At 50.0% G+C, this 27346-nt stretch overlaps 2 protein-coding genes across 19 annotated transcripts in view; both read left to right on the top strand.

Moving 5' to 3' along the window:
* RNF145 (ring finger protein 145) overlaps window positions 1-4205 on the top strand; it is a 44752-nt gene extending 40547 nt beyond the window's left edge. For all 4 annotated transcript variants that reach the window (XM_067005463.1, XM_067005464.1, XM_048080403.2 and 1 more), the window contains 3 exons: window positions 236-383; window positions 1039-1395; window positions 2555-4205. In XM_067005463.1, coding sequence (XP_066861564.1) covers window positions 236-383; window positions 1039-1395; window positions 2555-2998 — 949 coding nt within the window. In that variant the 3' untranslated portion in view covers window positions 2999-4205. The remainder of the gene's footprint in view (window positions 1-235; window positions 384-1038; window positions 1396-2554) is intronic.
* A 15791-nt stretch (window positions 4206-19996) lies between these two features.
* Window positions 19997-27346, top strand: part of EBF1 (EBF transcription factor 1) — a 315044-nt gene continuing 307694 nt past the window's right edge. For 3 of the 15 annotated variants that reach the window (XM_066977181.1, XM_066977180.1, XM_066977183.1), the window contains exons 1-4: window positions 19997-21005; window positions 22371-22527; window positions 22846-22909; window positions 23160-23215. In XM_066977181.1, the coding sequence (XP_066833282.1) occupies window positions 20872-21005; window positions 22371-22527; window positions 22846-22909; window positions 23160-23215 (411 nt within the window). In that variant the 5' untranslated portion in view covers window positions 19997-20871. Of the gene's footprint in view, window positions 21006-21239; window positions 22063-22370; window positions 22528-22845; window positions 22910-23159; window positions 23216-27346 lie in introns of those variants that run through there. The other 12 variants (XM_066977182.1, XM_066977179.1, XM_066977178.1 and 9 more) reach the window with 6 other exon arrangements.

The following is a 27346-nucleotide window of genomic DNA, read 5'->3' as shown; positions in this document are numbered from 1 at the left end:
CATAATCTTTGTGTGTGAAAACAGCAGAGGTCAGATGTGAGGGAATTTTTCAGAGCGCATATACTCTAGACATGCATGCTGGGGATGAGTTTGTGCCCAAGTAAAACAAAAACTCCTTTCAAAAAGTTAAAGCCTTCAGCAACGATCTAACATGCCTACGTCCAGCAGTGAACCTCTTCTTATTCTGACACTCACATCTGACTTAAAAAATAAAAACGTGTTGTGGTGTTTGCAGGAGTCTGTGGAAGCACTTCCGAGCAGTCAGCCTCTGTTTGTTCTTACTTGTGTTCCCCGCGTACATGGCCTACATGATTTGTCAATTTTTCCACATGGATTTCTGGCTGTTGATCATTATCTCCAGCAGTATTCTAACCTCTCTTCAGGTAAGAACATTAGCCCTGTAGTGACTGTGAATCCCTGCTTAAACTGTGATCTGTTTCTCGAGGGGGGGGGAATACATGATTGGAATAGAACGAGGATGATAAAAGGGCAGAAGTACAAGATATGATGTAAAATTTCCTTGTATCTGCGGCTAAGGAGCTCCTAAGGGTGGGCTGAGGGCATAGGTGAATGGAAGTTTATTTCAAATTGTAAAGCTAGGAGGCTTTTGAGGGCTTAAGTATCACAGTAGAAAAAAAAGTCTAGCTATGGTTATTTGGAAGTAACTTGATGCTCAAAACATAGAAGCGTAAACACAGGAAATGTTTTGCGCTATGAGTGTTTGTTATAACTTTTTTATAATTAATTTCTAACCCCCTCTCCTCATGGTGCTTAGCACTTTGGTTTAATCAACTCAACTATGTTTTCAACTCAGGAAAGTACTTGGAAGAGGAAGCACTTTTTCGAAAAAGCTCAAATGCTTTGTGATAAGAAGTGACTTTTATTTGTCTTGAGGTTCAGCAACAGTTTTGCCGCTTTGGGGCTTGCCTGTCTCTGTCTGATTTAGAAGCATGATATATACAGAGCTTGATGGACAATGCTGAGCAACTTCAGCTCCAGTTCAGAACTGCATGTTAAGCTAATGGTCTTGTGTTACAGGTGCTTGGGACGCTCTTCATTTATGTTTTGTTCATGGTGGAAGAGTTCAGGAAAGAACCAGTAGAAAATATGGATGATGTGATTTATTACGTAAATGGCACGTACCGGCTGCTGGAATTCCTTGTTGCTCTCTGTGTGGTGGCATACGGTGTCTCAGAAACTGTCTTTGGCGAATGGACTGTGATGGGTTCTGTGATCATCTTCATTCACTCCTATTACAATGTGTGGTTGCGGGCCCAGCTGGGGTGGAAAAGTTTCCTTCTTCGCAGAGATGCAGTGAACAAGATCAAATCGCTGCCCATTGCCACAAAAGAGCAGCTGGAGCAACACAATGATATCTGTGCCATCTGCTACCAGGTAGGAATAGAAATGTCAAAAGATTGACTTGAATTTAAATAGCTCCGGACTGTCTGTCAAGCTCAATCTGCATCTAGTAAAATAAGTTACTTGAATTATGTTTAATGAGTAACATTTGTGCTTAATAAGTTATTTGAATTACCCATTTTTCTGCTTTATGTAAATTGATTTAGAGTGCTGGCATTGATTTTTTTTTTTTTAATGTATAAAAACTATTTGGGTATGTTCAATCTTTAACTTTTCTCTCCAGTTGTACGCAACAAACCGCCCTTGACTTTCTTTGAAACTTTTTGTGTTCAGGTTGAGCTGGTATCAATAGTAATAGCAAGTGTGCCCTTTCTTCATTAGTGGATGATTCTGAAAGACAATGCGTACTCAGTAGCCGATTTGTTATTCATCCTTAGAAGCAGCTCAGTCTCCACAGGCACTGCTACTTCCACTCATGTACAATGTCAGTTTTATAACAGAAACCTAATTATCAAAAGGTTAAGGGTCTATCTAACATAAGACAGCAGAAGGAAGGACCTTAGAAATTAATGCTGAAAGTAATATCTTTATCACACCTCCAGCTTCAAAGTCTCTTTCTCTTGGATAGAAATTGTAGTTATGTATGACAAAGAAAGAACCACCCTAGGATTAATAGGGTACAATTGGATTGACTCCAAACTTGATGCAAATTCTTTGAGGAGTAAAACTGCTATTGCCAGAATGAATGGCAGTGTTTAAAACACCAGACAGGTAATACATGTGTCTCATCTGAGAGAAGGTGTTATTTAATTTCTTACTTGTTTGGTACATGTTATACCTGCAAGCGTGCTGTTTTTGACTTGCACAATTTTCCTAAGCCAACTAATCCTGCAACACTCATCCTACAAAACCTTTTCATTTAAGTGTAGTAATATCTTGTAAACAAGACTTTAGCCTAATTTCTAATTCCTGTAGTATAAACAGTCAGCCGTGGTCTGTATTTGGTGTGTGTGTACTTGAATGTGGAGGCTTGTAAGTACGAAGGAAGAAACGTTCCTCCTACTTGCCTGTGGACTGCTTCTGCCAGCTCTGTGGCTACTGCTCCCATTAGGTGAGGCAAGGCAGATACAGGGTGAGAGGAGAGAAATGGAACTGCAAATAATATGATCTGTCTTCTTTGTGTGTCTTTCAGGACATGAAAACTGCTGTAATCACACCATGTAGCCACTTTTTTCATGCGGGCTGTCTTAAGAAATGGCTGTATGTGCAAGAAACCTGCCCTCTGTGCCACTGCCAACTTAAGAGCCCTTCACAGCTACCAGGACTGGGACCGGAGCCAGTTCAACAGCCAAATCCTGGTGCAGAGCAAAATACCAGACCTGGAGATGCAGCCGAGCCCCCTGGTGTTGAACACGACAATGGGCCAAACACGGACGACAACCCTAGCTGGAGCAGCGGACAGGTTGCTGACGGACAGGACAGCCTGGAGGCCTCTGCTGAGACTGAGGGGTCCCGGGGCATGGACAGGGACACGAGCCCGTGCGAGGCCAGCCAGGGAGCAGCCTGTGCTGCAGAACTAATGGCAGCCCCAGAGAGGTGCCCTGCTCGAGACCCGAGGGTTAGCATCCAGCTCTGAGGTGACAGAGGACGACGCAGGAACAAACACATTTCAGAGATTCAAGTTTGACTCAGAAGAAAACCTGTCCTTCCGCATCTGTGAAAGAAGTTTAGCTGTTAATGCTGGTCAAAATGTAATATCCCATGCTGATTTTTGTGGGCTGCTTGGTAGCGGTAATTCCAGTGAGATGTAGTAAAAAATGACTCCAGAAGCTCTCTGAACTGTGGGCATAGGAAGGATGTCTGGAAATAGATTGAAGTGGAAGAGTGTTTTCAATACGTAGATGAGGGATGAGAAGAACGGGAGGTCCGTGAGAGGCGGTAGGCAGATGGACAAAACGCTAGCTTTTGTTTTGGCCAGGAGGAGGGCATCGAATACAGCCATGTCCCAGGGTACCAGAGAGGTGTTAAATGCAGTGACTTGCTAGTCTCTGACCGAGGTGCAGCTTTGGTTTCTGACAATTTTTTATGGCACGTAAGCAAAAAATCAAAGATATAACATCGGTGATTGTACTAGAAGATGGAAGCACTCTTAATACGTCATGTGTATGCTTTGGGTATTCTTGGTGGGGCAATTGCATTTGAATTCATGTAATCTATAGTGACTCTTGACTTTTATGACGGAGTCTTCAATATTTTGATGTATATGAAACTTTTGCTAATAATGGCACAGTCTGGGCTGCATGAAGTAAACTAAAGCTCTAATGAACACTTTGGCCTCTGCCACCACGTGCAGGAGGAAAGTGGGATGAGTTTTAGGGCACAGAGAGAAGCCTCGCAGTACTGTGCTGTATAATGTTTAATTCTTGCAGCTGAATTAAAACAGTATTAAACTCTGGCGATATTTGCACTTTGGGAATGAGTACATTATTGTGTATGATCAGACTCCGCAAATGCCACTTTTAAAGCTGTTAATAGGTTTGCACCTTTTTTCTTTGACAAGGACATGTCCATACCTAAATTTTTACATTCATCATGGCTTCAAGTAGAACTAGGGACTAGGGTGGGGAAATAGGTGGGAGTAGGGGGGCAGGCAATTTTTTTATGTGAATTTTGATATGAAGAGAAATTAGTCACTTATTTATACGATAGGCTTGACTCAAGTGTTTTTCAAAGTCGGTATTCCTAATGTGAAATGTGATACTATTTTATTTTTAGTAGTAACTTTGGATGTAGACTGACAGACATAGCTGAATGTCTTAATAAATTACATTTGAAGATTTTTACACCTGGTTATGTGATTCTTGTACTGAAATTCCAAGGATTAAGAATGTGTTGAGAGGCTCTTATGCAATAGTAGCACTCTACTCCCCTTGGAGATCAGTGGACCTTCTGATGCTTGCTCGCTCTCTTCCCTATTTCCATTGCATTGCTGTGTGTTGTGGTGGTACCTCCTGGTCGGAGACGAGTCTGGTCTTCAACGCCTGTCCTTGCCACCAGATATTGGCCGGTAGAGACCAGCAGAAGAATGCTAAGGCACGTTTGCTCCTGGAAGCCATGCAGGCTGCCTGCTGTGACTGAGCCCCACGCAAAACCCGACAGGATGGAGTATCAGTTGCTTTATCCTGTGATTCTGTATCTCAGTCTTGTTTCCCTGCATCTTTAGAAATCTAGCTTTGCCACGAGCTTCAGTGACCGTTGCAAAGCTGCTGTTAAAAGCTGGGAGTGTTGACAAGGAAAAATAGTGAGAAAATTCCCTTTGAAATCTTCGCAGCTGCAGTGGTCTGGGTCTTGCTCCTCCACACCTGTTTTTCCCTGAAATCAAATCTCTCTCAAAAAGATGTTCTGTATGCATCCAAGCTTTTAACTTATATAATAATTTAGACTGTTTCAGTTCTAGCCACATAATTAAAAGTCTGTGAAGGCAGGAAGTAGGTTATTTTGGGGCAGCACTGTTATGGGGTGCTGTTGAGTGTTGTGAAACAAAGACTTTCCCTTAGTTCACAGAGGATGTTTGTGAAGGATATTCTGGTAACCCTGCTTGCTGTCCCCTGGGTGCTGAAAGATGACAGTGATGTGAAATTTTTCCTTTGTGTAAGGTCACCTCCCTTCCGTGGTAGGGAGCAAGTGGTACCACAAGCGATTGGGAAGAGGAGGTGAGAAGAGCTAGACTTGGTCAGCCTTGTGAAATGAAGGCTGGGGAGGTTGTGGCTGCTATACAAACACCTCTGGTTAAATGCAAGGAAGGGAGGAGGGGAACTTGTTCTTGCTTACAGTATTCTCATGAGCAGCAGGGCAGAAGGGAATCACAGGCATCATCAGCTTCAGTTCACCACTGTCCCAGAGAGTATGTCATGTCATCACTTTCATGAGCATAGGAGATGTTTAAAAATAACAAGAAAAAAAGTTTGCCTTCACTGCTTACGCTGAGAAGCTGTTTCTCAGCCTGACTGATCTCCTGGCAATGAACCTTTTAATTTCTCCAATAAATTATTCACTGCTAATTGGTAATGCAAAAGCTAGAGGAAAGAACTATGGATTCGCACCAACGTCAGTAAGAGGTAAGTGCACCTAGGGACTGCTCATTAAGAAGCAACAGGCCTGCAGTAGATTCAACAAATGCACTGTGCCAGGAACGTGGGTCGGAGCCACGGATGTGGCACTGGAAAGGAGCCTGAAAAGCTAGGAAGGTGTGTGCTGTCTTCTAGGAGAAATGATGCTGCACGATTCCCACTGGAGCGGACCAAAACCAATTATTCTCTGGAGAAGGCGCTCAAAGATGTGGAAGTTCAGGCAATCTGAGTTTCTGCATCCTGGTAAGAGGGGTGTGATGAGATGAAAGCATCTCAGATGCATTTTTTTTTTTCTTTTTACTGTAAGAAGGTTATTTGCAAGAGGGAGAGGAGGGGAAGGAGAGAGGATGCTGCTAGCTTAAAGAGTACATTGGAAACTCTTGAAAGATAGATTCAGGTGGAGTATCTGGGATGTAATCTTTAGTGATTGAGCCTGGCACAGCTGGTCAAAGGAGTTTCAAACTGAGTGATGTGGATACGTGGGCTTTTAACAGTCTAGGGTGGCTGTTGATGACAGACTGAGGAAGTGGGAGTGAATGACATGAGTAGCAATGGGAAAGCACTGAAAAGTAGAGCATTCAAGGGTGCAAGGACGGTGCTTGATTTGGTTGAGCTGTGGGCAGTGAAACAACCAAGAATACTCGTGAAAGATGAATGGTTTAACTTCCAGGCATAACGTGATGGAGGGATGGCACGGGTCAAAGAAAAAATTCAGAGAGAACCACAGGTGAGACCTCACTTCTTCAGGTAGTGATCGAACCTATGGTACCACTTCAAACTTACCTCCGTTAGATACCAACACTGTTACAAACAGTTGGCTGCAGAGAGCAAGCTGAGGGGGAGCGTGTGCAGTACTGCAGGGCGGAGGTGACTGCTCGGTAATGTTTGATTTTTCCCTCCCACCTCCCCCCCCCCCCCCAACTCAGATGTGCTGCTCTGGACCAAACCAAGTGCACAGCTAGCTCTAGAAATAATTTGGAAATCAGCTTGCACGGAATGAGGGTGGGTGGGAAAGAAATACTGATAAGCCAGGCGAGCTGCGTCCTACGGGCCGGGAAGTGCAGGGATGAAGCGAGAACGGCCAAAACTTGAGCTGAGTTGGATCTTGCAGAAGAAGTAAACCGTGCAGCTTGAAAGAGAACGGGAGAAAAAAGGGGAAGGCTGCAATGGGGGAGCAGGGAGGTAAGGAATGAAACGTTCCCTCTGCCTTGATGCTGTAGAGCACCTGGGCAAACACTCCTGGCTTCTGGGGTTCATCTGGGGCAGAGCTCCTTCCTGGACACCGCTTGCTTTGGTTGTCTTTTGTCTGCAGCTGTGCATGAGTAAATGCAAATTCGGGGGTATAACCGTAGGCTGAGGCTTGAAATTGTCTTCGTGTGGACTTCCTCCTGATGGTGGTGTGATTGACGAACATTTAGACTCCAGAAGATGCTTCCAGCTAGGTGATATAATGGGAACAGGTGGGAATTTCGTGGCTGGGTGGTTTTTGTTGGAGATGGGAGCACTGATCGCATGGTGCGATAGTGTGTGCCTAGTCAACCTCATGGAGCATCCTAGTGCCACTGATTTATGGAGTCTGTTGCTCTGGGCTCAGGGGAATGTATTTACACAAGGTGAGGTGACTCCATGAGAAGAGCAAACAAGTCTGTGGCTAGGAATTTTCACCGAGAGCCTTGGTTTGGATGGCAGAGCTCCCAGCTCCCTTGGCTATTGGTTATTTTGCAGCCGAAGGATCTGTTTCCTTCCTTGTTCTAGACGAAGCACTTTGTTTTATGCCCAGGCAGACAGTTCTTAAAATGCAGAAGGTTTTCCAGCATGGGAAAACCTCTTTATTCCAAGTAACCTTTACTGATTTATTTTATATTCAGTTTCTAAGTTACCTTAACCCTTTTCCTAAAGCAGGCCAGAGTTTGTGCTTAAACTATCTGAAGGTTTGAAAACAAACTCGTAATGTTTTATAAGTCTGGGAGAAAACCTGTGAAGTTAAGGGAAAGTGAAGGAGTTTGAAGTCATTTGGTTCAAAATTCAAATTATCTCTAGCAAATAAGACAGAAAAGCCAAGAAAGTTGTGTGTCTAAAATAAAAATGCTTGGGCAGTAGAACCGGCTGTTCAAAGCACCTTATATTTGGGGGAAGGCAGCTGTGTTGAGAATGGAAGTGACCAAATTAGAGGGAAACTGATGGTGCTGGACCTTGTGTGGGTCAGGAGAGCAACCCATGGGAAGCATGCCTGGCTCGAAGCAGGCAGTCCGTGGGAGCACAGCACAGCACAGCGTGCCACTCAGCGCCATGGGAGTCCTCCAAAGGGAATGGTCTCTGGGCCACTGCCGGTCCATGCTGCTTCGAAAGGGGCTGTGAAAGCAGAGTGATTGGTGCTGGTTATTTTCCCCCTCCAGTATGCTAAATGTCTATGAAGAGACCTTTACGTAATTTTCCAGTGCTACTTTTGGTGTCCGGAGGTGTTGCAAAGTCCACCCTGTGAGGATTGTGTGGAAGAGACATTCGAAGTCTTACCTGTGACCTCGCCCCCAGAAACATCTGTGGGAAAGGCTGACAGAAACCTTTCCCTCCTAATCTTCGGCTTCACTTGCGCTTGTAAAAGTGGCAGTTAATTCGATTTGAACTCCACTTTTCTCAGTGTTACAGAGTGAGTTCAGATACGACCTGCTCCTAGTTTGTGATACGCATCTTCAATCACGTTAAACACCATGGCTCCCTTACCACTTCCCCTTCCCAAGGTACCAGTTTTCTTTCTGACAATGCCTAGTTTTTCACCTGACTATGGCCATTTTACTGGTTAGCATCCTCCCAGAGCCCAAGGGGAAAGGTGTGGGGACTTCTCTCCTTCGTGCAGCTCGGTGCTGCAGCTGGTGCTGATGCAGAGACTCTGGCCAGGCAAGCTGCGTGTCTTTTCATAAAGGAAATTGTCATTTAGTTGATCAACAATTCGCTCAATGTATTTTGTGGCTCTGAGGTATTGTTTTTTTTATTGAAAAAAGGCACCAGCTGGCTTTTAGAGAAACAGGTAGCCTGCAAAACTTGGAGGTCTCTACAACTTGATGCAAGTATCTTACACAACGCTGAAGTGTGTGTCTGCACACACAAACCTAAAGATGACTGTCTTGACTAAATAGGCAAGCTGTAAAAGGAAACAATTTGCATGCATAAGCAATCAACCCAAATTAAAAATAATAAAAAATTCTTAGCGTTGCAAGCAATTAGGCACCATATTTTCCCAGTGGTTGCCATTTCCTGGAGGCTTATAATCCACGTCCTTAAGTAAATCTGTATTAGCTGAGAGGGTTTCAGCTACCAACAGCCAAAGACCAGAAGAGCTGCAAAATTTTGCAGCAACAGATGTGAAAAGCCCAGGACTGGGAAGTGGATAAATGACTTAATTCGGAGGAATTTAAAATGTAAGACTGGCCTAATTGGATAAAAATAATCAACGGAATAGGTATCTGCTATTTATAAATGAAATTATATACAGTTCCTTAATTGACCATAGTCTGAGTTTTCTTTAAATTGATTGTTTGCTGCTAGCTTGGGGAAAAAATGCCAGCTGGAATGCGGAGGGATTAAGTTTTATTTATTTTCCTTGCTAAGAGCCATATTGTGCAATTTAAAAGGAAACGTCCTTGAAAGATGGGTTCCTCTGTAAACTGCTTCAGCCCTTGTTTGTTTTCAGATGGAAATTAATTTCTCAAAGGCCCTCCGTGTTAGAAAGTGCGCGTTGATAGGTAAAGAGAAATGAGGAATTGTAGCCTGCTAAGATACAACTTGTCCTCAAGATAAAATCTTTGCATGCGTGCGTCCATGTGTCGGGTACAGCCGATCGGATCATCTTGCTGAAAAAGAGGCCGGAAATGACCTTTATTTGCACAGGTGGCAAGAAGCAACCAGTGGGGGAAACCCAGACCAAACTGTTGAACACTGCTGGAATTGTTCGCTAGGCTTCGGGCTTTGATTCCTTGAGCACTGCAGAAGATGTGGCCACGTGTGTGAGCTCCCTGGTGCAGGTGGCATGCGGGGCATTCTGCTCTGGGCGTGTTCCCGATTTTCTTCCAAAGGTTTGGAGGTGGAGAGAACAATTAAAGGCAGCTGCCGGGCCACTTTTCCCCTTGGTATGGATGAAGAAAATAAGCTGGGCTCTGGGAACTGCCTGGCCGCGACGGCAGGTGTTGGCTCTGGGGCGTTATCGTGCTGCAGTCAACGCCCCCAGGATTGTTCTTGACAAGAAATACAGGTGCTATTCTTTTGGGGTTTTATTAATTGTGCGTTGATGGGGCCCTGGATTGTTCCCCCTGGTTTCAGGCACAAGTGGGCTCTGTATCCATCTGAAGGAGAAGGTGGCCCTGGCTGCCTGGCATCTGCAGCAGGCTCGTGCTCCTCTGCCGGTGCTGCTCTCGGTCAGGCTGGGACCAAACATTTCCCTGGGCAGAAACCAGCACCAAACCTGTGCTTTGCTCCTCCTGAGGATCCAGCTCTTTAACACATGTCCCAAAGATGTTTGGACCCTTGCATAAGCGTCTGGATGAAATTATGTCCCATGCTTAGACTTCGCCCCTCAGGGTCCTGCGCAACAGCGCTGACTCTGAGCTTCCCAAAAGCATGGGGATGGCTACAAAACCTCATCCCAAAGGGCTGAGCTTCCTCCTTTTCAGTCACAGATATGGCCAGGCTGGGCAGGACGGAGGCAGGAGGATGGGAAAAAGGGCTACAAACCAGTGGGAGAAGTGGGGAGGTGTGGAGGCAGGCGGGGGGCACGGCGGGGCTGTGGCTACAGGCAGGGAGCGCCACGGAGAGGAGGAGAAATAGCAGCAATAAAATCCTCTGTTTTTGAATTCACCAGCTCAACAGCAAGTGAAACTCTGCTCCAGCACGTTCCCCACGATGCTGATGCTCTGTTAACAGTTCACGTCCACAAAGTTTGCTGGGAAAAACAGGATTTGCATTTAGCAGGGATGGGAGACCTGCTCTGACACTGGTATTTTTCTTTCAGCTTGAGTTTTTTTTTTCCTTAAAAGCCAGACAGCAAAGGGAAGTCTGTTCTCAGTGACAAAGCAATTAGAGGCCACGAAGCAATTTCTTTCTTTGGACCTTCCCCCAGATAAAGACTTATGTGATAGAAATAATTTGATTGGGGTCGGGATTTCTCCTGAATATAACCCAGGGGTGTTTTGAGAATTGCTGGGATTCTGGTGAAATCCCACTGGGTGCCAATCAACACTGTCCAGCTTCAATTATAGCTTCAGATAGTTCTTCCTCTTCCCTTTGCACAGGGTTTAAAGCTGAGATATGCAAACACAGGCATTGTCAGATACTCCAATGGGAGACTGCTCTGCAGCCCCTTGCATACAATATCTTTTTGCCGCCTTGCATAAATATTTTAATTGCTAATTTGCTGGTGTCATTTAACACAGATCTGGCATTTATCATTTGAATTTAAACTTGCTAAAATTGTCAATTTTCTTGGCTACCTATGTTAATAATTTAAAGGGAAAGCTCATTATTAAATTATCATGGGTAATTATTTTGTAACTAGTGTGGAAATTGTCATTTCTGCAGTCTTCAAAGATCCTAGAAGAAGCAGGTGTGGATCAATATGGATCAAATCCAGGAAAGTGAAAAGGTGCACAGAAACAGAGTTCTGTGGGGGAAAAAATAAGGTGTGTAACTGGGAAAAAAATATTCAAGTTTAAATTATAATTAAAATGTAGTTATACTTGCAACCCCAAGGCCTGGCAGATTGCTGAAGCAATGTGATGTAGCTGGAGGGTCAGGGCAGCATCTTTATTTTCTTTTACTCTGGGTTTTGATTCATTCGAAGGCTGTGGCTGGGAAAGTGGTGGGCTGTGATTTGGGTGAGTGCACTTTGCAGAGCTGGACAAAATATTCTCTATTGTGCAGCAAAAGTACTGTACGCGATAAAATATGTTCTGCGTGCGTGCTGCCTGCTCCTGGTGTAGGGATGCTGTGGGGCTGACCCTCGGCACGGCAGGACCAGCACGCTTTGTCCAGCACTTCCCTGGTGTGTATGAGACTCCTGGAATAACGAAAGAAGTTGTTTGCCTTCTTTTTAATTTTCCACCTGGAAAGTATTGAGGTCAAAAAAAAAAAAAAGTGAGCCCACTACTTACAAACGCCAAGGTCCGAACCGTTGGCGCAGAGCGAAGCACCGGCTTCCCAGCTTGCAGGCGGTGCCCCCAGACGGCTGCACGGTGCCCGAGGTGAGCAGTAGCACTCACAGAGCAGGATCAGGGCTGTTGGCAGCAGACCATGCTACTCCTGGATGATGCCAAAACTTTTGGATCTGCCTTCTCAGGCAGGATGCCAGGTGGTGCTCAGTGCTCCAGCCTCTGGCTGAGCCCCAGTCCCTCAGGATTTCCAGTGGCCGTGCTGCTGACTTCAGTGAGTGAGTGCTGAGCTCTACTGGGCAGAAAAAGCCCTGCTCCTGTCCTGCAAAACGTGTGGAGATTTTTCACCGGATTTTTCATTCCTTTAGCTGCTGGTGATCACACTGCAGCCATCGCTCAGGTGCTGGCACAGGCACGGTCCCCCCTGTGCCCCGGCCCAGCGGCTGCCTCTGTCTCTTACGCAGAAATGTGTTGTGCTTTGGCACTGACATGGTTGTCATAGACCTAATTCCCCCCAGAAGGATGCTTTGAGTTGCGAGGGGTGATGCCGAGGTAAGGGATACCAGCAAGCCCGTCCCCAGCCTTCCCCAGTTTCTCAGCACCCTGCCGCGGGCTCGGCAGCCCGTGGCAAAAGCGCAGTGAACGAGATGAAGTCAAACCCCCTCCCTGCTCCCACCAGATGGCTCTCATGCTTTTAAAATTTTTCTCTGAGCGGCTGGAAAGCGCTCTGCAAGCGCCTGGTGACTTTGCAAGGGATGTGAGTCTTCCCTTACCCCTTTATTTCTGAACGTGCAGCGCGGCCCCCCCCGGGCTGTGCCAGCACCTCGTGGGCGCTCCCCTTGTCTCTGGTGGTGGTGCCCCTGTTTACTGGGTCGAGCCTTGAAAGCAGGGTGCTGGTGGGTGTCAGCAGGGTGCAGAGCGGGTCCTGAAGGTGTTGTGGGGCAGCTCCTCACACACGTGTGCTACAGACCCTGTCCAGTGCGTGCACCTGGCCCTGCGCTGCTTTGGAAGCAGGCTGGGCTCAGCAGGGCAGGCAGCTGGCTCTTGGTCACACACCAGCCCCTGGCCTTTGCCTGTCAGCAGCTGCCCAATTCTGCCAGTGCTTTAGGCTTTCTCAGAGCACGGGATGGTTTGGAAGGTACAGAATTAGGCAATAACTTATTTTTCTGTTGGATCAGTTTGTCTCAAAAAAAAAAAAAGACATTTAGTAACTTACCCATTACTTTTGACATTTGTGTTTCAACTTTGGTAGTGTTATAATATTGAGAAATCCAGACAGCTTTTCGGCTTGCAAAACTGTGAATTTCTCAGTTTTGGCACTAGTTAAAACCACTTCTTGATCCTGGATTTCCTAATGTTTGCATCTTCCTCTATACGCCAGGATCATTTTCCCTTGGAGAACAATACCGGATTTGGCTCTCTTGCACCGTACTGTTACTGGGGGAGTTCAGTGCATTAAATAGTAGATTTGTTTTTGTGCAGAAAGGTTCGGCCCAGACATCAGTGCTGTAAGCTTTTCCATCTGCATGCCCCCACCCTGACCTTGATCTACCGTAGGGCTGCAGAGGGCTCAGTCGTGCTCCACCGTTGCAGGCTTTGCTATCGAGATTAGCATTAACTTGTTGAAGGGTTTTTCTACTGATAAATTGATTGAGACCCATATTTTAATCTCACGTCATCAAACATTCATCAGATACTCTTGGTCATTACTGACAGAGCCAGATTTGAACCAGTGACCTAGCAGTAAAAGGTCCCATTAGCAATTTCCTTAAACTGTCAAGTCATTGCATAACACAAATGAAATGCAACGGGAAATTTTTGTCCACAGGTGAAAGCGGCAGCTTCTGTATGATTTTTATTTACTAATGACTGTGTTACCAAAACAGTTTTAAACTGTTTGTGCTCTCACATAATCCAGCAATGCAGGGCAATGCAGAAGCAGAGCATGTCACCCACAGAGCACCTCGCCCTCTGGCAGCACCACGTGAAATCAGCCTGGTTGTTCACCGAGCACTGTCCTCGCTCAGGACATCCCAGCGGCACACTGCATCCTCCTGCCCCCTGCAGCATGCACACCCTGTGCCAAAAGCAGCAGCAGAGGAGACCGACAGGCATTAGAAAAGCTTCTCTGGCTTACATTGCGCTGCACTGTCCTTTTACCAGCAATTTTTATATCCAAGTTCTTTCTCTCTTTACAGAATCATTTGAAGAAATAATGCGTGGAAAAAAAAAATTACCTCCGGCAGTCATGTTATAATGGTTCTTGTGCTGACAGCCCTTTGGGAACAGTGGCAGCAGCGGGGTAAGTATATATGACATCTTTGTAGTGATAAAGAAACAAATAAATGTTCCCATTAACACTCCATCAGGTCAACAGCTATTCCAGACCAACATGATGTTAGAAGAACCGGTTTGATTCATATCATCTACGACACACTTCTCTTGCAACATATCTTCTGAAAGGCACATAAAACAGAGGTCCTGCTCGAACCAGGTGGAGTCATTAAAGAATCAGGGAACTTTTTACAAGTTGCTTGAAATGCCCTGGCTAGAATCCAGCTCCGGTTTTGTTGCCGTGTCTGTTTAACAGTTCCTTCATCACACCATGACAATGACTGTGTTTCAGGGCTGGAGGAAGTAATTTCTCCATACATCGTTTATAACACATTTTGGGAGGCTTCTGAATGCTTCCTAAGCCCTGCAGTGAGATCAGTGGGATGTGAGCCTTACCATAACAATCTGCTCGGGAAGCACAAGCGGCATTTGTATATCATCCATAATGAATGGGTGTGCATATGGAACGAATACACAGATGCCTGCTCACACAGGCTACTCTTTTCCTATGGAAGTCACGGGGAGTTGTGCTTGAATAAGGACTACAATGTCGTGTTCCCTCTGCAAATGGTAGGTAGCGAAGAATGCCTTCCAAAAGATCTCTGGTCAGTGTTTAAGCCCGTTTTAGCTCTGACGAAATGCAGGCTTTGAAATAGACTTTGTAACTAACATGGGATAACGCAGCATTCCTAAAGGAAGTGGTGCATCCTCCCCATGCCATAGGCACTGTCTGGTTGTCTCTTTACCAAAACAACTTTTTTATTTTTATTTTTTTTAACTTTTTCTCACAGGCTGAGTATTTTTGAGAAAAGTTCCTGAGAAGGAGCATCGGAAGCCCAGGTGGATGTCCTTGGTCTGTGTTAACTCACAGAGATCCCAAACAGGCAAAACCAAGGAAATTCCCTGTTCTAAATTGGCAAAGCAGGAACTTGAACTTTGAGTTGTCTAAAGCCCAGGAAAGCACACAGATAAGTGAGTACCTCTTTTTATCTTAAACTTCTTTGCAACCAAGGTGTTTCTATGCTCTAGTCTGGCAAAATCTCGCTAGTTGCGGATGTGCATCCAGCTCCAGGCAAAATGTCTGAGCCCAGACGATGAACTCGGTTCTGCTCCTGCAGAATTCATGAGGCCTCTTGATGTTAACATGGACTCCAGAGAAAACAGGTTTCAAAATGGTCAGCACAAACCGAGCAGCCAAATCCTGAGCCACTAAGTCCTAGAAATAATGAACTTAATGCCTGCCAAGCCGGCAAGTTCACGTGTCTCCCCTCCCTCCCCTATGTGAAGGGGGATTCTAAGATTTTGGAGTAGATGGCTCAAAAGGGCTTGTGTACCTTTAAGGTCAAAAATCCCGAAAGGTAAAGTTCTCAGATTATGTAAGTGTTTAGAAGCAGATATAGATTCCTGAATCACTGCAAGACTTTTGGTAATAATCAGCCTTGGTTCAGTAAAGCAAGTGACAACTTTGGGAGCTGTTTAAATCCGTTCCATGTTTAAACTCCTCCTCTCGGAGGCAGCGAGTGAGTACCTCTGGCTTTCTCCCTCACCTGCTGAGCCGGAGATGTGCGCTTGCATCCCCCTGGGGTCGCTGGCAGCTGATTCGATGTTTAAACAAACACGTTGCCGAACTGACGATAGGAGAAATCACGGCGAAACTTTTGTGCGATAAAATAACCGTAGTGTATGCCCCGTGCCTGCCAGAACAAGCGAATAAATAGAAGCTTGCATTAAATCTATTGCAAGCTGGGGTGAGTGCTGCACGGAGCCCCCCTCCGCAGCTCCTACCGGCCCGGGGCTGGGGGGGGGGGGCTCTCCCTTTGCGGGGACCCTTTGCAGTTCTGGCCCTAACCCGGCTGCCCGGTTGGGTTTTGGGGAGGGAAGCGCCCGAGCCGCCTCCTCCCGGAGCTCACGGCACCGGGTCCCCGCAGCCGCCGGCGGGAGCCCCCCCCTTGGCCGCCAGGTGGCGCCGTGACCCCGCGGCGCGGCGCCCCCGGTCCCGTTTCCGCCCCCCCCCCCCCCCCCCGGTAGGACTTGGGGGGCGCTGGGGGCAGCGGGGCGCTGTCCCCGGTACAGTGAGGGGCTGGGGGCTCCCCCCTCTGCCCCGTCGGGGCTGCACGGCTCTTCTCGCCGCCTCCCCGTCCCGGGCGGCTGTGGGGGGCAGCGGGAGGGGCTGAGCTCTTGGGGGCTGTCCCTGTCCCCCCCCCCCCCCCCCCCCCCCCCCCCCACCGTCCTGTCCTGTCCTTCTGGTTGTGGTGAGACCCCCCCCCCCAGAAAGGGTCTGATCTGCTGGGGTCTTCCGGAGGCCTGGCATCACCCTGGGGTCCCGCATCCCCACCCTGAGGTGTCCCCTCCCCAGCAAATGCTTCCCCTAGTGCCCAGCTGCTTCCCACCCGTATGGGTTAACGGGCCCGGGGGGAGAGCCCCAGTGCCCCCATCGCAGCCAGGGACACCCCGGGGCCTCCCCAGTCCCCAAGGGGCAGTGGGGGGCAGCAGGAGGAAGCTCCTGGACGCAGCATTTCCATCCATGTCTCCTGCTCCTGCTTCACAGCACCCAGGGTCAAGGTGAGCTCTCGGCACCTTTCTGTTTGGTCCTGGAGGCACCTAGGCTTCTTCCCTCTCACAGAGTGAGCAGGGCATTGCATCCCAGTCCTCAGTCCCCTGAGTCTTTTTCTTTCCTTCTCCTCAGGAGAAAGGCAGGCAGGAGGAATGAAAGGCCCCAGGTAGCTGAACGGTGCCCTCACCTGCTGGGGGCAGGCACTGGGTTGGGCTGTGCCTGCAAAGGTCACAACAAGACCGTGGCTGGAAGAAAAACACTCAGGCAAAGCATCTCTGCTGGGAGGATGCAAGCAAACAGTTCCCGAGCCCCTTTCTCCTCCACAGCAGCAGAAAGTGCGGGTAAGTGCTCAGCCCCCGGTGCTCTGCTGTCCTCAGTCCCGCCCTGAAGCCAGAGGCTGCTTCTCCCTTATCCCCCCATCGGCATAGATCCGTGCTCACCCTTCTCCTGCCAAGGGCAGGAAGGCACACGGTCCCTTAGGGGTGCCCCGTCCGGCTGTGAGGGCCAGGAGGAGGGAGCTGAAGGCTTTTCTGTCAGCAGTTCCCATTTCCAACCCCTCCTTTCCTCCTCAGGGCCTGCTTGAGGTGCCGGGGCAGCGGGAGCAGGTGGGGGACACACCCTGGCTATACTCAAGGGGCCTTGGGCCCACTTGGGAATGGGGTCAGGAAGGGGAGAGGCCTCTCCCCACACAGGAGCCTCCTGTGCTCCGGGACCTCTGTCTCCAGCCTCACAGGGCTCATGTGTGCCCTCCGGCGTGCAGCCTCCTTCCACGGCCCCCTCCTTCAAAGGCCTCCCTGTTATCCGCCACAACTGGGGGCACCGCGACCACCTCCCCTCCTGGCCCTGTTTTTAAGCCCCTCATGCTGTTGCTGTGAAGTTGTATCTCATGGCTTTGTGTTGTGGGGATGAAACCCACAGCTCGACCAGGTTGCTCGTTTTGGGAGCGAAGCCTTTACCCACCCCTGGGAGCAAATGGCAGCCTGCGAGTCTGTGTGTTTTATTCCGTGCTGTGCCTCGAGAGCTCAGTGTGGGGCTGCAGGAAGCCTCTCTGTGCCATGCCATGCCATGACGGGGCTTCCTTCTGGACGCTTAGGTTTGAGGTCCCGACTAGCCATGCCAGGAACCCCCCCTGGCACGTGGCTGCCTCCTCCCGCTTGGTTTGACATACAAAGGGAAGGACAAGCCCAGCTACCCACCTGAGCCTGCCCATGGCGTGAGGTGGGCTTAGTCCGGCCCCTGTGGGGAAAGTGAGAGCTGAATGCAGCCCGGAATCCTTTAAAATAAAGCCCTGGTACACAGTGGTTGGCCTCGGTGGGGTGGATGGAGAACAGAAGTCTCATCGCCTGCCGCCAGCCCCCCCCCCCCCCTTTTTTTTTTCTTTTCCCAAAGTCCTGACTTTCTCACCCTCTCCTCGTTTCAGCTCTGCTTTTCTTTCACACTTCCCCTGTGGGGGTCGAGCCAGTGTTTAACCCTTTCGTCCTTGCAGCAATTAGTTAGTGGCTGTGAGACGGCCCGTGAGGCGTTTCCCCAGCCCGGTGCCCGCACGTTGGGCAGAGAGGCACATGTGAGGAAGAAAGTAATGAGGAACTTGTCACTCCTGGTGTGGCTGTCCCTGTCCCGCAGAGGTGCCCTCAGCCTGCTGCTGGGATGCTGCTCCCTGCACAGCCAGGAGAAGGCATGGAATCGGTTCCCCGATCCCCCGAACAGATTTGGAGGGCAAAATCCGCCAACTGCTCGGTCTGTTGATTCAAATGCATAATTCCTCCCTCGGCAGATCCCTGCCCTGGGAAAGGAGCAATCCGTGCAGGTGCAAATAGCTTTTAATTGCAAAATGTATCTCACCACGGAGGCATTTAGGCTGGATATGATACAACTGATAGAGCAGCAGCCTGGAGAAGCCCAATAAGCCAGAGCACTGCAGGGGCCAAACTGCTCCTATGCAATACCTATGGCGTAAATATTCACGTCTGCCTGGCTGGCTGTGTTCTTCCACCTATCCCTGGGCTGTACCACAGTCGGATTATGTGAAAATTCAAATATCAGCTGCAGGGAACGTGAAAACTTGCTTTCTGTGGCAGTTCATGCATGAGAACGTGGCATATTTCGGATGCGAGTGTTTTGTGAGTGGACTCACCTACAGCAGAGGATCAGGCAGGCACAGTTTTTAGTGCCAGTGCGGTGCTGGCAGGTGCTGGGTGCCTGCTTTTGAGCCAGAGCTCCCGGGGCGAGGTTTAGTGCCCCTTGTCCACCAGGTGATGTACAGGCAGCTGGAAGCAGGTCCTATAGGGCTATCGGGGCGCCTATGGGGATGTGTACCAGTGTCTATAGTGCCTTGTAGCCGGGCTGCCTGTCCTGGGGGGCAGCTCCGAGACCCTTAGCTGGGTCGGGAAGGGCAGCAGCAGTGGCATCCTCCCATTTCCTCCCCCCGTCCCATTCTGCCCCCCAGCAGCATCACCAGCACCTTAGGGGATCAAAGGGGGCAGCAGGCAAAGGCAAAGCTCAGACCTAACCCGGACAACTCCCAGACTACCCACCCCAAAGCGGGGCTGGGGGGGTCCCACTCCCATCTCCTCCAGGTGACACTGCCCCGGGAGGGGGGGCGAGCAGGGATTTTTACCTTATCTCTTGCTCCAGCACCGCACAGGGCTGTGCCGGGGGAGGCACCACCCGCTCAGGCGGCACAGCGAGCTCCCTTCCACGGCGAGAGCCCGCGTGGGCGGCGCCCCCCCGGCGGCAGCAGCCACCCGCCGGGGGAGCGGCTCCGAAGCGAACCGAGGGGGCACCGGGGGGTCGTGCGGGGACCCCTGCCGAGAGGTGCGGGCAGGGCTGCCTTTAATGATGATGATGATGATGATGTTCTTGTTTCCCCTAGGAAAACAAACCGCCTCCAAGCGGACTTTTTCCCCCGGGCCGTCCCGTTGGGAAGCGGTGCGCTCCCATCGCGCCCTGCCCGGGGATGGAGACAGGGAGAGGGATGGCCGATGGGGGGGGGGGGACGCGGAGGGGCCGGGGGGGGGGGCGGTTTGCAGCTGGGGAAGGTGCCGGGACAGGGGGCGGGGATGCCCCAAGGGGGGGCCGCTCCGTGCCTCGCTCGGGCACCGCCGGCTTTGGGCGGGGGGTCCCGGGGTGGGGGGCAGTGTGGGGGGCTGTGTCCCTCCTGTGTGTCTCCGACCCCCCCCCCAGGGTGTCCCAACGCCGGTACCCGGCAGCGGGGGGGGGGCCCGGCCGGCAGCGCCGCCGCCTCCTCGCTGAACAAAGGCGCGATCGCGTCTGTGTTAATTACCCCCCCCCCGGGGGTGGGGGGGGCGCGGGGCAACTTTCCCCCGGGCCGCGCGGGCTGGGCGGGAGGGGGCGTGGCTATGCTAACGAAGGGGGCGTGCCCTCGCCCCCGCGGCTGCGCCTCGCGGGCGGCCATTGGTTGAAGGGAAAGGGAGGGCGGGGGGAGAGGTGACGCGATGCAAATGAGGAGGGGGCGTGTCTCCCCCAGGCCCCGCCCCCCGGGCGCCGGGGCTGCGGGGCTCGTGTCGGGCGGCGGGGCCAGTCAAAGTGGCTCCCATAGGGAGAGGCGGCGGGTCCGGGCCGGCGCTGCGGGAGAGGGAGGGAGGGGGCGCGGGCACCGGGAGCCCCAGGGTCTCCCTTCCTCCGTCCGTCCGTCCGTCCGTCCGTGCCGCCGCGGGTGCGCCCCTCTCGCTCCCTTCCCGGCGTGCGCCCGGCTCCGGCAAGTCGCTTCCTCCGCTGCTGAAGGAGGGAGGAGAGAGCGCTTCGGCTGGGAGAGAAGAGAAGAAAAGAGGGAGAAAAGAAAGAAAGAAAAGAGAGAGGGGGAAAGGAGAGGGAGAGAGAGGGGGGGGAAACTTGCCTCTCTTGTCACTGGAAAATGACACTTGATGTAGCAGAGCCTGCCGCAGCTCCCGTCCGTCCTATTGTTTCTTAAACTGCCAGCCGAGATTTTTTTTTTCTTTTTTTTTTTTTTTTTTCCTCTTTGCCTGCTGCCATCCGAGGGGTGTCTTCATACAAAAGGGACTTCAAGTACTCCTCCGGCTTGTGAGCGCTGCAGCCAGCCCCCAGCACCCCGCAAGCCCCTCCAAGCACCCAAACAAACTGCACACGCAGCAAACAGCAGCAACAAAACCGGGCTCTGATTGCCTCTGGATTTTTTTTTTTTTTTTAAATGTGCGTGCCTGTGTTTGCTTTCTCTGACTTGCTTTGATTCCCGAGATCAGCTGCAGAGAGAGAAAGAGAGAGAGAGAAACAAAAACACACATAACAGTCCGCCTGGCGATTTCATCACTATATATATATATATTTTTTTTTTTTTCGAGTAAAGAAGGAAGATTTGCGCTCTTGTTTCTGATTCATGTTTGGGATTCAGGAAAGCATCCAGCGGAGTGGGAGCAGCATGAAGGAAGAGCCCCTCGGCGCGGGGATGAACGCGGTGCGGACGTGGATGCAGGGAGCCGGCGTCCTGGACGCCAGCACGGCCGCTCAGAGGTAGGCAGGCTCCGCGCCCGCGCCCCGCTCCGCACCCCGGGGCTCCTGCAGCGCTGCTTCCCCCGGGCATCGCCTTCCCCCCCCCCCCGGCACCACCAAAAAGCCGGCTCCGGAGCTCTGCTGCCAGCAGGGAGTCGCGCGTAGATGCGGCCAGTTAAATATTTCTCCCTCTCGTCCCGTAGGAAGGACTTTTTTTATTAAAAAAAAAAAAAATCAGCATCGTAACAATAAAGGAAGCGGCGAGTCCTGCTAGGTAGGGATAGATAGGTTTTAATCTCTCGAGCCTCTTGTGTTCGCGCGGAGGAAGGAGTTTTCAAAACTATGTTTGCTGCTGATTTAGTCTTAAGATCTCCAAATGACACTTTCCTCCTCCGATAAGCCCCGAGTTGTGCACGAATGTCTCCAAAATATATTTCTTTACTTCTCTTTCTTATCCTCGTCAGCATCAGCAGCTTCCCTCCTTCTCCCCCGATAAGCGGGGAGTTTTGCGAAGCTTTCTCGAGGAGAAATTAAATTCGAAGCCTCTTTGTAAAACCACTGCCACTTATCTTAGATTTCTAAAAAAGAAATCCCTTCAACCGGGAGGTGGATTTGGCGGAGCTGCGCCCAGCCTCGCCTTCTCTCTCGTTTCTCCTTCTCCCCATCCACTTCCCCGGGAAAAATAAAAACCGATGCTGGAATCGCAGCCTGAGCCCTGGAGCCGGCAGCAGCCCAGAAGTTTGGTGTTGACATCTCCCGGTGTCTCCCACCTCGCCCCGCACCCCTCCCTTTGGAGCCCTCTAAGGAAGGGAAAGTTGTGCAGGGACAACCCTGAAATATTTCAAGTTGTCTCCTCGGCTGCCCTCGCGGTGTTTACCCACCGCTCCGGCGAGGGGAGGAAAGGCTCAGCAGGACTGAAACTGAAAGATAAGGCACATGGGCGCTCCGGTGACAGCTTCGAGCCGACTTTGAGAAGTGGCAGGAGCATGCCGCTCCGCGGGGCAACGCGCCGCCGGGGCTGAGCTTCCCCCGCCATGCAGGGCCGGCCGCGAGCCGCCACGGCCCCCGGGGAGGGTTGGTGGGTGCCGGCTGGGGGTGCCGGGGGGGCTGCTCGGGGCTCCGGGCTGCCCGCAGGGCGGGATGGGGTCGGGGCCGTGCCGCGCTCCCGGCCCCGCGGGGCTCCGACGTGGCCGCGCCGGAGCATCACTTTGCCCCGGCCCGGAGGGAAGAGCCCTGGGGGGGTTAGGGAGGGATGCTCGGTCCCCGGGGGAACCCAAGGGGGTCCCGCAGGGCCCCTGCGGGGGAAGGCATTGGGCCGGGAGCGGGCCGGGGGGCGTGAGGCCGCGCCGTCGGGGCTGCCGCTAACCCGGCTCTTTGTGGTCCCAGCGGAGTGGGTCTGGCCCGGGCTCACTTCGAGAAGCAGCCTCCTTCCAACCTGAGGAAATCCAACTTTTTCCACTTCGTCCTGGCTCTGTACGACCGGCAGGGGCAGCCCGTGGAGATCGAGCGCACCGCCTTCGTGGGCTTCGTGGAGAAGGAGAAGGTGAGTAGCCCGGGGCCCCGCGGGGAGCCGGCCGCCTCTCCCGGGCCCTCCCCGCTCCGTTCCCCCGGGGCCTCGGCACCGGCTCGTCCCGGGAGCCTCCGCCGCTCCCGGCCGCCTCGCTCTCCCCTCGGCCCAGAGGGCAGCCGGGGGGGGTCTCCTCTTATCCCCCCCGTGTGTCCGGGGCAGGGGAAGGGGCCGAGAGCTGCCTCGTCCAGCCCCGGGGCTGCCCGGCACCCAAGCGCTGGTGAAACTTCCCGCCATGTATTTATTATTTCTCTCCCCCCCTTTCCCCATCTCCCTTGTCTTCTTCGAATTCAGGAAGCCAACAGCGAAAAGACCAACAACGGGATCCACTACCGCCTGCAGCTGCTCTACAGCAACGGTAAGGGCTGGGAGCCCCCGGGGGCAGCCCCGACACCGCCACCTCGGGGAACCCGGGCTGCAAAACCCCACGGGGACCCGGGGAGCCGCCGTCCCGGCTCCCTCCGCTCCGCGCATCCCCGCTCCCTGTGCCCGGCTGGGGCGGGGGGCTCCGGCCGGGACCCCCGACGGCTCCGAGCCCTCGGGCGAGCCCCGGAGCGGCCCCACCGCCGCCGGCCGGCCCCGCTCCTCACTCCTCTGCCTTGTTTCAGGGATCAGGACGGAGCAGGATTTCTACGTTCGCCTCATCGACTCCATGACCAAGCAGGTGGGTGCTGCGGGGGCGGCCGGCGGGGCTCGGCGGGGCGGCCCGAGGAGGTGAAAAACCCTCCCCCGGTGCTGAGCGGTGCGGAGCGGCTCCTCCCTGGATTGTAAAGGGGCTGCCCGAGCTCCCCGCTCCGCACCCGAGCAGCGCCGGGGGTTTTAGGGCCGGGCTGGGGGGGGTCCCGACCCCGACGGCGGGGCTGCGGGGCAGGCGAGGAGGGTCCCCGCGGGGAGCAGCCCGGAGCCGGGCTGTGGGGGAAGCTCCGCAAAAAAAAAAAACCCTGGCGGCTCTCCAGCCGGCCCGAGCCGGGGGCTGTTTAGCCGCTTAATTGTCAGAATTAACCTCCCGGCCCCCCCTCCCCTTTCCCCAGCCCACCAAGCGCTGGGAGCACAAGCCGCTGCTCGGGCGCCGGGGCTCGGATTTGCCTTTGCTTCAGTTGCGCTGGGGCTCGGGTGTAAAGGAGGAGCTCGGAGCTCGGGGCGGATTTGCATGTCGGAAGAGCCCCCCGAAAAAGCTGCGCGGGGAGCGGCGAGCGCCTTGGGCGGCTTCGAGCAGGGCTGTAGGGCAGCAGTGCTTGTAAATGGATTAACCCGAATTTGGAGCTTGCTCTTTAGCTTTCCAGAGTAATAACGTGCGCGTCTACCTGTAAAAAAACCCACACTTTTCGGTATGAAAGCAGGGTTTTTACAAAGGGACTGTCTGAACAAATCGATTCTCCCTTCTTTTTTTAAAAAAACGTCGCTCTAGCTTTCCCTTCTGCTTCTGTCAGAATCTTTTTGCCTTGTAATGCATTTCTTTTGAATAGTGGGGACGTTTTTAAACCCTTTTATCCTTAAGATGTGTTGTTTTCCTAAATCTGTTTTGCTTGTAAAAAAATATTTCTTAAATTTTATATCATCTAAGAAAAAGGAAAACAATAAGCTTTTTTTTCTTTTTTCTTTTCTTTTTTTTTTTTTTTTTTTCACCGATAGAAAGTAAATCTCTGTATGTTCAAACCCAGTTGTCTGCAGGGGAAAAAACTCCTGGCTTCTACTTGGGTTTCTTTTTCTACAGCAAAACATAAAGCTCCAAGGGCTAAGTTTGTTTTAGAAAACTCTCTTTGATGGTCCCAAAACATCTTTTCCTGCTATTGAAGACCGTCTTTCAACAGAGAGGGGGAAAAAAAGGAGGGGGGGGGACCTTGGATGAATTTTACTGGACAATCCACTATGCATCTGAACTCTGTTAAACCATACACTTCCAAACAGAGCCCATTCCCTGTAGGAATTAAAACAGCAGCAATAAACCCTTTTCCACAGCAAGCCTTGGAAAGTGTTTGCTGCCGTTCCTTGTTTTTCAGGCACAGATTTGTCTAGTTTGTCTTAAAAGTAACAAAATCTTTCTGATATGTGAACTCTCTTTAGTTCTTTTGGAGCTTGGGTATTTCACTGCAGACCATATGAGAGAGACCATCAATAAATATTATCTTTAAATAGCTTTCCTATCATTACGGAAATGCAAAAGCCTCTGTTCATAATCCTGTTGAAAACAGATCCCTGAACTCATGTAGAGCAATGGTTTCAAAATAATTTTCTTAACAAAGGCATCTTGCATATGAAGAGTTCATCCTAAGGCACTGTTTGACCTCTTGGTCTCTCATTATTATCAAGTCATCAGAGGGTCTTTGGAGAGAAAGGGGAAAAGAAACCCCGAGATACAGTTTATTTGTAAAACATACCGTGTAGCTTTAAAGCACATTCACAATGAAAAAATCTCTCTGATTTCAGGAAGTCTTACAAAAACAAAGTTAGTACAAATTAAAGATTTTGGGTAAAGTGTAAGGGAGTTGAGAAGCGAGGATTTGAGAACAAAAGCTCTCTGAACTTATGTTAGAAAGCAGGGAGCGAAGGGATGTTTTAAACAAACATTAGTTTCACAAATATAATTTCTTTAGGCATGTCTATAATTGCTTGTGAAAAATAGGGCATTGTCATGTCAAAACTGTGACATGTGCCTGTCCATATTTTTTGGGGAGCCAGGGGCTAAAATCCCCTCCTGTCTTCTTTTTTTTTTTTTTCTTTCTTTCTTTCTTTTTTAAAAGTGAAATTATTTCTGAGTTGTGATCGCTTCGGTTACTGAATGCTTATTAGGAAGTGAAGTGAACACATGACAGAAGCTCACCCAAATGTTGAATGTATCATTTATATTTTACGACAGTGAATTATATAGAAGAATCTCAAGTAACTTTCAAATCATCAAACTGTAATTAAATATTGCAAAGACTGTCTGAAAATTCTTTAATTTTTAATGAAAGTTAAATATATATTGTCAGCCTACTTGAAGGTGTAGTATTTTAGTTCATGACGCTCAGAACAAATTGGATAATGAAATGATTACTTTTAAATGAAACTGTTGCAGAAGCATACATGTTTCAGCTGGCAAGTAGCTTCTCAATACTCACACACGCACGTTCACACACTCAATAATTGTGAATTCCCAGACTGAAATTACAGCTACTCTGAGGTTTTTGGTGGCAAATTAAAAATCCCACAGAAGCAAAGCTTGAATGAGTTAGGTTCCCCAGATCGTACAGGAAAGTATCTGTGGCTCTTTCCTTATAGTATGCATATATATATATACACACACATATATATATATGGACATATCAGATTTAACTATATTCTCTTTGTCTCACAATTATAAACTGCAAAGTTTTGCACAGCTGTGGATTATTAAGTTAGGTAAGATAAAATAAAATCTATTCTGCAAATCAGACCTAGCTTTCTCTGTGTTGGACCACTCGTAGATTTAACTTAAATGTCCCATTAGCAGCATGCATTATATCAGCAGGTAGACAGGCAGGACTGCACTGTGCTGGATGCTGTGTGTGTAATAAATAGTAGATATTCCTTGTTCTATGGAGTTCTTGATCTGAATAAATCAGGATTTATCATTGTTCATGTGGCTCTGCCCAACTAAGAAACTAGTCCACGAGCCTTGCCATAGGTGTAGCACGGGGAGGGCCGTGTGCTGCCGCGTGTGTACGTTTTCTCCCGGCTGCGATGCACTATGGGAAGCGGGGCTGGGTAGTGGCGTTACTGAACTAACCACAGATTTTGTCACCGACTACATCCCAGGGCAGGTCTAGGGTGTAGGTATTAACTATGCATGCGCTCCCTCAAAACACGAGCTTTTGTTGCACGCGTGCTCCTTGGTGGTCTGGGCTGTGGGACTTCTGAACGGGAAACTCGGGCAGTACTGGGCTCAAAATGCATCGTTTCCAGTTATATCCCGGGTAACGTGCTTGGCCTTTGGTGGTGGCCCCAGAGAAGTGCTGGGTACGATGGTAATTGCCTGCCTTTGAGGAGTCTTGCTCCGACTCTAAAATGCATGCCCGTCATTTTAAAATTGTAAATACTGCGCATAAATCGTTTATGTTGGGGGAAGTTCTCTTCAGTTAGGGTAACAACACTCAGCGTCAATGCTGTCTTAATTAAATTTTCTTTTATGTTATCTTGGCACCTCATTTTATGTTGGGTTCACATTCCTAATGCGTTCAAAACCCCGTAGGATCCCAAACTTTATAGCTGTTGCTATCCGTAAACCGGCAGCTTCTACTGCAGTAGGTCTGGCGTTAACAATGATGCATTTTGAAATTGCCTGAAAAATGTGAAATATGTCTGCTCAAATAAAAGCAGAGTTTTTAGGCAAGTCTGAGGATTTTAATATATTTATAGAGAAGAGATGCCTTCCACTTCTTCAGCTGTATTTTCATAAATTTGAGATATTTCACTATTAGGAAAGATGGAGGAAATAAATCTGAAATACTTGTTCCCCACCCATTTTTCCTTCAGCCTTTCTCATTCATAAGATATAACGGATGGTAATATGGCTCAGGCATCTTAAAAATCATAAGTTTTGCAAGATAGTTATTGTCTATTGTTGAGAACCCTCATGAGTCAAAAATCCTTCCTTCAGACTTGAGCTCTGTTTATGTTTTGCTTTTTTTTCAGTACTGTAACTCTGGATGCAAATGGTTTTTCTGTTGCTTTCGCTATGATATTCTCTGATGTATGCAGATATTTGATCAGCTCTCTATTCTGTGCATAGCCTGGCCCTTCTCTGGCAGCTACACGCATGGGAAAAAAATGTTAT

This window comes from Anser cygnoides, chromosome 14, assembly GCF_040182565.1.
Source record: "Anser cygnoides isolate HZ-2024a breed goose chromosome 14, Taihu_goose_T2T_genome, whole genome shotgun sequence".
Classification (NCBI taxonomy): Eukaryota; Metazoa; Chordata; class Aves; order Anseriformes; family Anatidae; genus Anser; species Anser cygnoides.
This window is presented reverse-complemented; position numbering and strand designations above follow the sequence as displayed.